This window comes from Oncorhynchus tshawytscha, linkage group LG14 (assembly GCF_018296145.1).
Source record: "Oncorhynchus tshawytscha isolate Ot180627B linkage group LG14, Otsh_v2.0, whole genome shotgun sequence".
Taxonomy (NCBI): domain Eukaryota; kingdom Metazoa; phylum Chordata; class Actinopteri; order Salmoniformes; family Salmonidae; genus Oncorhynchus; species Oncorhynchus tshawytscha.
This window is the reverse complement of record NC_056442.1, coordinates 642,318-655,276: the sequence shown is the minus strand read 5'-3', so window position 1 is coordinate 655,276 and position 12,959 is coordinate 642,318. Positions and strand designations below refer to the sequence as shown.

Genomic DNA, 12,959 nt, shown 5'->3' with positions numbered 1-12,959 from the left:
AGTCATACTGAGAGAGGTATGCTGTTCCTGCTCATACATTATAATGAATTCATGGAAGCAGATCAAAACGCCCCAATGTTCTATCTTCGAGAACTGAGAAGGATGTGCGTCCCAAATGGCACCCAATTCCCTATATAGTGCACTACTTTTGACCAGAGCCCAATATGGGGTCCTGGTCAAAAGTAGTACCCTACATAGGGAACAGGGTGTCATTTGGGATGCAGGGTAATAATAAGCATCACAAGGAATGATGGAATGGCAGTGGAATGTTCCAGATGCACCTGAATGATGTAATCATGACAGGGTCAGTGGACCGGCACACTGAGCCCCTGTGTGTGAGATGGGACTGTAGAGATGTAGAGAGAGAACACCTATCCATCTTACTAGGCTGTCAAACCAATGACCAGAGCGCTACTTTTTCATGAGAAACAGCATTTCTGTCTACAGGTATAGTCACTCACTAACAAGAAAATAAAAACATCCAGATTTGCATATTAACATATTAGTCAACAAAATGAACCTTTCACCTTTCAAACCCAAAAGAGACAGTGAGCTGAAGTGCCTCGGTGCTGTACGTTACACACGTGTTGAAGTCATGTTTCAGGCAACATCTGCTGATGGTTAGAGTGCTCAGTGCTACTCTGCTCTCACACCCCACTACTGCCACACACAAACACACTGTACACTGTAGTGAGGTCCTCAGGCCTGGACATGGCTCGATAGCCAATTAATCAGAGGGGGCTGCTTGACCTCTATCAACCCCCCCAAACCCTCTCTCCCCCTTAACTCCCAGATTAACATGCTACATGAGCTTTCCAGGACCAGGAAGGGTCACCCAACAGTTGGAGGCTCAGTGCCAAAATAAAGAGGGAGAAAGAGACAATGAGAAATGAAATGAGAAAGAGAGGAGGAAATGTAGGGAGAGAGAGCGAGAGAGAGAGAGAGAGAGAGAAGGGGAGCTCTGGTGTCTCGTCTGTTCTTAAATCCCTACACATAGCCCTCGTAGTATGTAATCACACTCGCTGCTTGCCAGCAGGGTCCAGAAAGGAAATGACTGCATCCAGCGAAAATGCATCATACAACAATGGATTAACGGGCATGAAATGAAAAACTGGTGCTGCACAGTGCTCTTCAAACGGGTGAGCTATGGCCAAGCTTTAGTGCTGAGATCACAGAGGCTATTGTCGCTCTCTTCAGACCAGTGACAATTGGTTTGTCCATCTACATTCTGTGTTCTGAGGTTTTCCTGTTTTTGTTTCTGCCCGCTGTGATTATCTTTGGGAATGGCTGTCTTCAGAACAGAAGCTGCCACATGACGTATCAGGTCCTGAAATGGGACGACTACTACTGTTAAAGTATTTATTGAAATCCTTTGGGGAATTATTTTTGCTGTAGACATCCAAGACAGTCGAAGATAATGTGTTTCCATTTTGAGCAAAAAGGTTTATGATGGTTTAAAGAAGCCTTTTTACCCCCTGGTTCATGTCCATGTTTGGTCCAAATGGTAAACACAAGACAAGACAGCAACACACGTGACAGTCTGTGTACGTGCTGGTGGGCTGTTGAATGCCAATACCAAGTGACTCTACTGTTTCTTTGTCCAGGTCCAACTTTATTTAGTGATTTTGTTTGGCTTGAATAAACACTGTTCGTCATACATGCTACTTATTAAGTATTAAATGACACAGTCTTAATGGAACAGAGCCCTTCAGTAATCTTAAGGGCCCTTCAGTCATCTTAAGGGTTGCTGACTCTCTAGACATTTGATAGTTTGTAACAGCATAGGATAATATCATAATTACCCAGAATTCAGCCATGTAAAAAGAACCAGTCTTCTGAGGATAGTCTAGACCAGGTATTCCCAAACTGGGGTTTCTGCGCAATGCTGCTGGGTTTACGCCAAATACAAATGTGTTTTACATTTTTATTAAATTATAATTGAAAACTCTTCACATTTTCAAACAGTCCATTTGTATTTTCCAACGGGGCTATACATTTGATTGAGGTTTTTTTCTCACCTGAGTAGCCTCGTTTCACTGCCAAAAATAAAATTAAACCATCTAGTGTTCAGCAAAATAACAACACAATGTCAAATACAGGTAGACTAGTCAAATAATAAACATCCAATCACATTAACCGTTAGTCTCTCACGGGAATTACACTAACAGTCCGTATTTAGCCAAACGTAGCTGCTGCTCATTCTGTTTGCTTGAAAATGGATAAATGGTTAAAAAAGTAAGGCCTGCGTCCATAGAGACACATACCAGCTCTACTAGTAGTACTGCTTGAAAGTTGTCTTAATTCTCGCTCAAAAAACTACCAGCAGTACTACACCTGCACCTGTCAAAGACAAGTTGTTCTGCTTCCACGACCACATCCAAAGCTAGCATCAGTAATTCTATATTTGTTGTTAGCCCATCTAGCATGGACACTGACAGTTGTGAATCTGATGCAGCCGAAGAGCTACTGCCTCCTTACCCGGGAAAGCACCGAACAACAGACACGTTGGGACGCAAATATTGGTACATTGATCGTATATTGGGAGTAGTGCCTTTCCTCAGCCACAGTTATATGTGCGCAAATATGATGAGAAACAAAACATGCCAAATGAAAAATAACAGGAGTTTTTTGATTTGTATAAAAGCAACAGATACCATTTAAGAAGGGGCTAGAAAAGTCTTATATGGTATATTAGGACAGGGCCCCATACTATTGTGAAGAACTTGTTCTTCCTGCTTTCTGGGACAATGCAGCCATAAAAACAGTGACAATGTTATCAAACAACACTGTTGCAAAAGTGACATGGCAGGAGATCTCAAGCCAGTGAATTCTATGCGTTAGAGCTGGATGAGTCAACATACGTGGCGGGCCTGGCACAGATCCTGGTATATGTCCGTTAAGTTTATGGGGGGTCAACTAAGGAAGACACCCTCTTCTACAAACCAGAGAGGATATTTTTAAGCTACTGGACAGATTTGTGACATCAAATGGACTTTGGTGGTCAAGATGTGTTGGTATCTGTACTGATGCTGCAAAAGCCATGACAGGGAGACATAGTGGAGTGGTAACGCGCATGCAAGCAGTTGCTCCTGACACCACTTGGGTACACTGCAGCATCCACCGAGAGGCTCTTGCTGCCAAAGGAATGCCTGACAGCTTGAAAGATATTTTGGACACAGTGAAAATGGTTAACTTTGTTAAATCAAAGCCCCTGAACTCTCGTGTATTTTTGCACTATGCAATGATATGGGCAGTGACCTTATAATGCTTTTACAACATACAGAAGTGAGCTGGTTATCAAGAAGCAAAGTATTGATACAATTTTTTTTTAAATTGAGAGACCAGCTTAAAGTTTTCTTTACTGACCATCATTTTCACTTGTCTGACCGCTTGCATGATGACAAGTTTCTCACACGACTGGCCTATCTGGGGGATGTTTTCTCGCCTGAATGATCTGAATCTAGGATTACAGGGACTCTCCACAACTATATTCAATGTGCGAGACAAAATTGAGGCTATGATTAAGAAGTTGGAGCGCTTCTCTGTCTGCATTAACAAGGACAACACACGTCTTTCCATCATTGTATGATTTTTTGTGTGCAAATGAACGGACAATGTCAAATATGACATAGTGAAGCACCTGAGTGTGTTGGGTAAGCAATTACTCAGGTACTTTCCCGAAACGGATGACACATAAAACTGGATTCGTTATCCCTTTCATGCCCTGCCTCCAGTCCACCTACCGATACCTGAACAAGAGAGCCCCATCGAAATTTCACCCAGCGGTTCTGTGAAAATTTTATTTAATCAGAAGCCACTGCCAGATTTCTGGATTGGCAGCGCTCAGAGTATCCTGCCTTGGAAAATTGCGCTGTTAAGGCACTGATGCCCTTTGCGTACCCATGTGAGAGTGGATTCTCGGCCCTCCCTAACATGAAAACGAAATACAGGCACATTTTTGTCACAGCCGGGTTGTGACAAAAACTCACACTCATTCTTATGTTTAATAAATGCATTGTATAGTGTGTGTGTGGCAGGCTTACAATTATGGCAAAAAACAGCATTTGAGAGTGCGCTGACCCTGGTGCTAGAGGGGAGGGGGTACGCAGCTGGAGGTTGAATGTTTGAAGGGGTACGGGACTATAAAATGTTTGGGAACCACTGGTCTAGACAAACAACCAGGGATTAGAAGAGGTAAGACAACACCTCAGAGACCCACCTTTACTCTACACTTGTTCCCCAAGCACTTCACTTGTTGCTCTAGTTCTGCTCCAGCCGGTCTCTGAGCGAAGACAGATGACGAAGGCAGACGTAGAAGAAAACTTTCAGCTCTACTTTCTTTACAGTTTACTCACTCAAACCCAAATCTGGATGTCCTCTAGTCTACAAAGCTATGGCCAAACTTTAGTCATTACCATGGCGACCTGACATCTTGTTGAACATGCAGTATGATTAATGCGCTTTTCCTCCTAGGCCATTGTGTTCTTTCTCTCACGTATAAATCTTTCACCTTGTTCTCACAGAGTAATTAACGTGAACCCTGGACGGAGGGATATTTATCATGGCACTTCAACACTTCCTGACACACTCCTCCGAACCGTGACTGAGCCCAGTGCTGCAGGCCCAGGCCGCGGTCCGCCAAGCCAAACACACCGACCAACCCAGAGAGGTTCTGATAATGCGGTCATCATAATTAGGGCACCTCGCTCTGAACCGGGCTGATGGCCAAATCTCTCTCTCTCTGAAGTGATTTGGTGGACGTGTGAATGAATCTGGCTGAGGCAGCAGGGGCGGCTAGAGGGAGAGATGGATGGAGGAGAGATGGATGGAGGGAGAAGGTCATACTATACCTGTATGGTACAGTCTAGTCCGTTTTACACAGATTTACAATGATAGATGTCTCTACAGGAAGGCATAGCCTCAGTCAGAAGGCGAACTCCCTGTTAGGGCTTGAAAGTTCTCTGTCAGGGTGGATACACTTAAGCCAGATCTCTCTGACTTCACTTCACACTGACTGACACATATAAAGACATTACTATTGACACAGAGAATCTGACAGAGTACGTATTTGCAGAGAGAGAGAGAGATGTTGCTTATAACAAGGGCAAAGGCAGTTTAATTTTGGGCCAAGTCATCGAGTTTGACTTCAACAAACCCGATCTGAACACTATGGTCGAGTTTCTAAGTACCAAAATGAGTCTGGGTCATGTTTGAGTTACGACACAATTAATGTCTATAATAGGGGAACTCTGTACTCTGTCAGATGGTCTGTTAATGTGTATAAAGTGTAATGTAGTGTTTGTTTTGGACATCTCCTTGGCATGCCCATTCATTTGCTGTAATATTATACATAGAGTATATTACAGTTCAATTATCACAGTTGCAGAACCCTGGATGAAACCTAAACGTGTGTAAAACGGGGAACCTTCAAGAAAGTGTTTCTCTGTATGTAACTACAGTCTGCTATTCATAATGTCCTTCTAAATTCCAGGTAAATACCAGCCAACCGTCAAGAACACATATTACTCTAATATCTAGCCTACACAAACCATCAGTAGGAGTCTGTCTATAGCAGCTATTCAGGGTTGGGTTATTGTTCTTTGGAAGCCAATGAGTAAAGTTTCTTCTGGCATTATGCATCACTCTGTCGTCTTACGACAACATGTCTCAACACAACCTGGGTTATAATACAGCCACGTCATTTATAAGGGGATTACCAATCAAAGGCAACCTGATTCTGATGTATTGAATTATTCATCAAGCGTTTGATTTTAAGTCCCTCCTTTCTATGTGAAAACAGTAAATACAAACCATCCATAAAGATTTTGGCATGTAGGTGTTCATTTCAAGATCATTCATTCAACACCTTGAGGAGCCTTTCTGAGGAGCGTGCTCAGCTCTTGTGTGTGTGTGTGTGTGTGTGTATCCGTGTGTGTGTATATGTGCATACATGCGTGTTTGCCTGCCTTTGCACATGTATGTTTGTTAAGTGTTGAGAAACAGAGCAACAAACAGACCTTTCTCGTTCCTGCTCCAGCAGGTTGGTGAACTCGTCACTCTTCCTCATGAAGTCTCCATGGTTCCTCTTCTCGTCGTCCAGCTTGTACAGGGCATGCTTGTGGGACTGCTCAGTCAGCAGCAGCTGCTCCAGCATGCGACGGTGGGTCTCCCTCTGCTTCTCCACCAGCTTGTCCAGCTAGGAGAGACCAGAGCGTTTATTGACCACTCCAAATACACTTCATGTCACCTCTATGTGAGGTGGTATCAGATGTATTAATGTATTTTCAAATGTGATTGTCCAGTCATGAGGACAAAAACACAAAAATGATCTTTGAACCTACAAAGTAGCTACTTCATATACATTTTAGCAGACTCTTATCCACAGCAACTTACAGGAGCAATTAGGGTTAAGTGCCTTGCTCACAGGCACATCAACAGATTTTTCACCTAGTCGGCTTGGGGATTCGAACCAGCGACCTTTCTGTTACTTGGCCCAATGCTCTTAACTAGGCTACCTGCCACCCATATACTGTAGCTGAAGTCTCAACACTTCCAAGTCGTCTTATCAGGGTGCTACACTTCACTGACCCCAGACTTTGAGCTGCTGTATTGAATGATGAGACTGTGCTACCTCAGCCATGGGCCTCTCGTAGATGTCCTCCTGGAAGCTCTCAGCCTTGCTCTGACAGTGTCTCTCTGCAGGGCCTGAAGGACCTTCTGTGGGGTGACGAACCCATACTGGGCCTCCAAGAGGGCCAAGTCAATCTTCTCAGCCTTCAACACCGTGATCACCTCGTCCCTGGCCTGTGGTAGGGGGGAGAGAGAGAGGGAGAGAGAAGAGGACACAGTTCTATGAGCATGATAGCTAGACTACCCATTGTTTAGTATTACCAAAAGCTAGACTACCCATGGTTCAGTATTACAAAGAAGCATGTCCTATAGCTAGACTACCCATGGTTTAGTATTACCAAGAAGCCAAGTGATCTGCCTCTCCTCACCAGATAACCCAGAACCAGCCAAACCCTTGCCCAGTCTCCTAGTCTCTCCTCACCAAACAACCCAAAACCATCCAAACCCTGGCCAGTCCCACAGTCTCTCCTCACCTGCAGTTCTCCTTCTAGCATGGAGAGAAGGAACAGAAGGTCGTCCCGGGAGAGGTCCCTGGTCTTCCCGCCTGCTGCCTTCTCCCTCCGACTGTTACTGCTGGCACTGCCACTGCCACTGCTGCCACTGCCCTCCTTTTCCTTCCTCTGGACAGTGCCTGTGTTTGTGCCTGTGTCATCGGGGGGCTCCCTGTGCCTGGCCCGTCCTGCACCCCTGCCCTGGGGCTCCTCACGTTCTGTGGCCCGCCGCTGTGATCGTGCCTGGTGCTGAGCCAGCTTGGCCTTTGCTGTGTCCTCTAGGCTGTTGCTACGGGAACGCATGGTTTTTTACCTGCAGGGGGAACAGGAAGGAACATAGTGGAAGGAGATTGATAGATGGGTTGGGGTGGGGTTGGGTGTAGCCGTGGGGTAAAGGGTTGGTGGGTTTGAAGGGAGTGATCTGTTTTATTCAGCCCCGAAGCTCAGTCGTCCAGGCTCTGTATCATTGTATAAGACTGTGGTTTGGTTAAATCACTGACTCATGACAATGATGAAGCCATGAATGGTCCGACAGTCTTAAGCTCCATTCACTTTGTCATTTATAGTTTTCTGCATTATATAGTAGCGGGAAAGGTAAACATGCACCTTGATGAAAAAGTGATTGTGAATACAAATCCTTAATAGGCATAGGCCAATTTCTGTTCTGTGTGTTTGATCTGAGGATGAAAAGAAAAACGCCTTGAATCATTCATTACATCACCAGTTGTATTAGTGGCCTGGCTGACAGTTTATGAGTAAGAGGGATAGCTGTTTGACTGCATATGTACACATGCAAGGCACGGAATGATTCGGGGATGATGTCATCGCCGCAAGCAGCAGTCTGCTTGAACAGATCTAAACTCAGAGATCTGGGCTCCAGGCGAGAGCAGAGAGCAGCCATATCCGTTAGTGAGGGTTTGCTTACACCATCACAATGCACTCGTCCCAGGAGGATAGCGTGTAATTCCGTAAACCTTCATCAGGGTTCTGTTGATGAGTAAACTGTGCCACAGTAGACACTAAAGCAATCAGGCCCTGTTTGGCCCTAATGGATTGCAGCTATTACTCACAGTTAGTCTTGCAACATTTGAGCTGTTCAAACAGACAAAGGGCACAGCTGGGATCCAGGTCGACAAGGAGCTGGTTACGCAACACCTCTAAAGAGTTCAACCCGGGTCACTGTCTTTGGCTGTCCCCATAGGAGAACCCTTTGAAGAACCCTTTTTGGTTCCATGAAGAACCATTTCCACAGAGAGTTCTACGTGGAACCCAAAAGGGTTCTACCTGGAACCAAAAAGGGTTCTCCTATGGGGAACCCCGAAGAACCCTTTTTTCTAAGTGTGTACTGCCAAAGTGCCAAACCTGACGATTGCAGAGTGCTCAGTGAGTGTATAATAATATCTAACGATCTCTTTGATTGACTGTCATGAGAGCTCAGATATGCCCCAGTGTTCTCTGCTGTGCTGTGTGTGTTTGTGTGAGACTGAAAGAGCTGGCTGGAGTGGAGCGTCTGGCATGTCTCCATATCAACTCTGGCTGTTGTTCGCTCACTTCCCTGACAAAGCTGTGTGTTTTGAGAGTAAACATTGCCGAGGGCCCACGCTACTGGTCAGTGCTGGGTTTGACAGTCACACAGGCTGTCCTGTTCCATGACTGTAATGGTTGGACGTAGGAGTGCTGGGAAATCTATACTGTGAGAGAACTTCTGTTTAGAACCTCTCACTGGGAGAATCTAGGGTTCCAATCCTAGGCTGGATCACTCCCTTTGGCACATCTATACTGGCTTTGTACACTACTTTCAGAGAAACGTTGGTAACACTTTATTTTTAGAGCCTACTTTCCTTTGGAAGCTCTCACCTATTTCACTCCCTCCAGATCATGTTATAGTCCAACAATAAAGTAAACAAAAACTAACAAGAATGTGCAAAGAGAGACTTTTGCTGGAAAGTACCAGTTATTCAAGCAAGCCAAATGAAAGCACGGTTTGAGATGATGATGTTTTTGGAATTATCTCTGAACTTCTCAGAAGAGCAACAAAACAAAAACACCAGTTATGGAACTGCTGATGTCGTCTATGTATGAACTGTGAACATGGTTTTTACTGTTGTGATGTAGTCTATGTATGAACTGTGAACATGGTTTTTACTGTTGCATGTAGTCTATGTATGAACTGTGAACATGGTTTTTACTGTTGTGATGTAGTCTATGTATGAACTGTGAACATGGTTTTTACTGTTGTGATGTAGTCTATGTATGAACTGTGAACATGGTTTTTACTGTTGTGATGTAGTCTATGTATGAACATGGTTTTTAACATGGTTTTTGAACTGTGTGTTTTTACTGTTGTAGTCTATGTATGAACTGTGAACATGGTTTTTACTGTTGTGATGTAGTCTATGTATGAACTGTGAACATGGTTTTTACTGTTGTGATGTAGTCTATGTATGAACTGTGAACATGGTTTTTACTGTTGTGATGTAGTTATGTATGAACTGTGAACATGGTTTTTACTGTTGTGATGTAGTCTATGTATGAACTGTGAACATGGTTTTTACTGTTGTGATGCAGTCTATGTATGAACTGTGAACATGGAACTGTTGTGATGTAGTCTATGTATGAACTGTGAACATGGTTTTTACTGTTGTGATGTAGTCTATGTATGAACTATGAACATGGTTTTTACTGTTGTGATGTGATGAACTAGTCTATGTATGAACTGTTGAACATGGTTTTTACTGGTTGTGATGTAGTCTATGTATGAACTGTGAACATGGTTTTTACTGTTGTGATGTAGTCTATGTATGAACTGTGAACATGGTTTTTACTGTTGTGATGTAGTCTATGTATGAACTGTGAACATGGTTTTTACTGTTGTGATGTAGTCTATGTATGAACTGTGAACATGGTTTTTACTGTTGTGATGTAGTCTATGTATGAACTGTGAACATGGTTTTTACTGTTGTGATGTAGTCTATGTATGAACTGTGAACATGGTTTTTACTGTTGTGATGTAGTCTATGTATGAACTGTGAACATGGTTTTTACTGTTGTGATGTAGTCTATGTATGAACTGTGAACATGGTTTTTACTGTTGTGATGTAGTCTATGTATGAACTGTGAACATGGTTTTTACTGTTGTGATGTAGTCTATGTATGAACTGTGAACATGGTTTTTACTGTTGTGATGTAGTCTATGTATGAACTGTGAACATGGTTTTTACTGTTGTGATGTAGTCTATGTGAACATGGAACTGTGAACATGGTTTTTACTGTTTGCAGTCTATGTATGAACTGTGAACATGGTTTTTACTGTGCAGTGTGATGTAGTCTATGTATGAACTGTGAACATGGTTTTTACTGTTGTGATGTAGTCTATGTATGAACTGTGAACATGGTTTTTACTGTTGTGATGTAGTCTATGTATGAACTGTGAACATGGTTTTTACTGTTGTGATGTAGTCTATGTATGAACTGTGAACATGGTTTTTACTGTTGTGATGTAGTCTGAACTGTATGAACTGTGAACATGGTTTTTACTGTTGTGATGTAGTCTATGTATGAACTGTGAACATGGTTTTTACTGTTGTGATGTAGTCTATGTATGAACTGTGAACATGGTTTTTACTGTTGTGATGTAGTCTATGTATGAACTGTGAACATGGTTTTTACTGTTGTGATGTAGTCTATGTATGAACTGTGAACATGGTTTTTACTGTTGTGATGTAGTCTATGTATGAACTGTGAACATGGTTTTTACTGTTGTGATGTAGTCTATGTATGAACTGTGAACATGGTTTTTACTGTTGTGATGTAGTCTATGTATGAACTGTGAACATGGTTTTTACTGTTGCAGTCTATGTATGAACTGTGAACATGGTTTTTACTGTTGTGATGTAGTCTATGTATGAACTGTGAACATGGTTTTTACTGTTGTGATGTAGTCTATGTATGAACTGTGAACATGGTTTTTACTGTTGTGATGTAGTCTATGTATGAACTGTGAACATGGTTTTTACTGTTGTGATGTAGTCTATGTATGAACTGTGAACATGGTTTTTACTGTTGCAGTCTATGTATGAACTGTGAACATGGTTTTTACTGTTGTGATGTAGTCTATGTATGAACTGTGAACATGGTTTTTACTGTTGTGATGTAGTCTATGTATGAACTGTGAACATGGTTTTTACTGTTGTGATGTAGTCTATGTATGAACTGTGAACATGGTTTTTACTGTTGTGATGTAGTCTATGTATGAACTGTGAACATGGTTTTTACTGTTGTGATGTAGTCTATGTATGAACTGTGAACATGGTTTTTACTGTTGTGATGTAGTCTATGTATGAACTGTGAACATGGTTTTTACTGTTGTGATGTAGTCTATGTATGAATTGTGAACATGGTTTTTACTGTTGTGATGTAATCTATGTATGAATTGTGAACATGGTTTTTACTGTTGTGATGTAGTCTATGTATGAACTGTGAACATGGTTTTTACTGTTGTGATGTAGTCTATGTATGAACGGTGAACATGGTTTTTACTGTTGTGATGTAGTCTATGTATGAACTGTGAACATGGTTTTTACTGTTGTGATGTAGTCTATGTATGAACTGTGAACATGGTTTTTACTGTTGTGATGTAGTCTATGTATGAACTGTGAACATGGTTTTTACTGTTGTGATGTAGTCTATGTATGAACTGTGAACATGGTTTTTACTGTTGCAGTCTATGTATGAACTGTGAACATGGTTTTTACTGTTGTGATGTAGTCTATGTATGTGAACATGGTTTTTACTGTTGTGATGTAGTCTATGTATGAACTGTGAACATGGTTTTTACTGTTGTGATGTAGTCTATGTATGAACTGTTAACATGGTTTTTACTGTTGTGATGTAGTCTATGTATGAACTGTGAACATGGTTTTTACTGTTGTGATGTAGTCTATGTATGAACTGTTAACATGGTTTTTACTGTTGTGATGTAGTCTATGTATGAACTGTGAACATGGTTTTTACTGTTGTGATGTAGTCTATGTATGAACTGTGAACATGGTTTTTACTGTTGTGATGTAGTCTATGTATGAACTGTGAACATGGTTTTTACTGTTGTGATGTAGTCTATGTATGAACAGTGAACATGGTTTTTACTGTTGTGATGTAGTCTATGTATGAACTGTGAACATGGTTTTTACTGTTGTGATGTAGTCTATGTATGAACTGTGAACATGGTTTTTACTGTTGCAGTCTATGTATGAACTGTGAACATGGTTTTTACTGTTGTGATGTAGTCTATGTATGAACGGTGAACATGGTTTTTACTGTTGTGATGTAGTCTATGTATGAACTGTGAACATGGTTTTTACTGTTGTGATGTAGTCTATGTATGAACGGTGAACATGGTTTTTACTGTTGTGATGTAGTCTATGTATGAACTGTTAACATGGTTTTTACTGTTGCAGTCTATGTATGAACTGTGAACATGGTTTTTACTGTTGCTGATGTAGTCTATGTATGAACTGTTAACATGGTTTTTACTGTTGTGATGTAGTCTATGTATGAACTATGAACATGGTTTTTACTGTTGTGATGTAGTCTATGTATGAACTATGAATATGGTTTTTAATGTTGCTGCGTACGCTAGGTACGAAACCACAAACATAGTTTGTCGATGAGCATACTTTGTTTTGCTGCCTGTCAGCTTGGCCAAGGTGTGAAGAGGAATCTGCCAGAACACAATTAGTTAGTCACCATATGAGGTAAGAGCCCTTACATGGCCTCTTCTACTGCTAATGATGATGAAGTGCACCACAATGGTATTATTTTACCAGAACATTCCCTCCT

The 12,959-nt window shown here is 41.9% G+C and overlaps 1 protein-coding gene across 1 annotated transcript in view; it reads right to left on the bottom strand.

Moving 5' to 3' along the window:
* LOC112255115 (filamin A-interacting protein 1-like) overlaps positions 1-12,959 on the bottom strand; it is an 87,543-nt gene that overhangs the window by 34,610 nt on the left and 39,974 nt on the right. The window contains 4 exon segments of the mRNA XM_042296683.1: positions 6,018-6,196; positions 6,632-6,687; positions 6,690-6,804; positions 7,104-7,434. Coding sequence (XP_042152617.1) covers positions 6,018-6,196; positions 6,632-6,687; positions 6,690-6,804; positions 7,104-7,424 — 671 coding nt within the window. The 5' untranslated portion in view covers positions 7,425-7,434.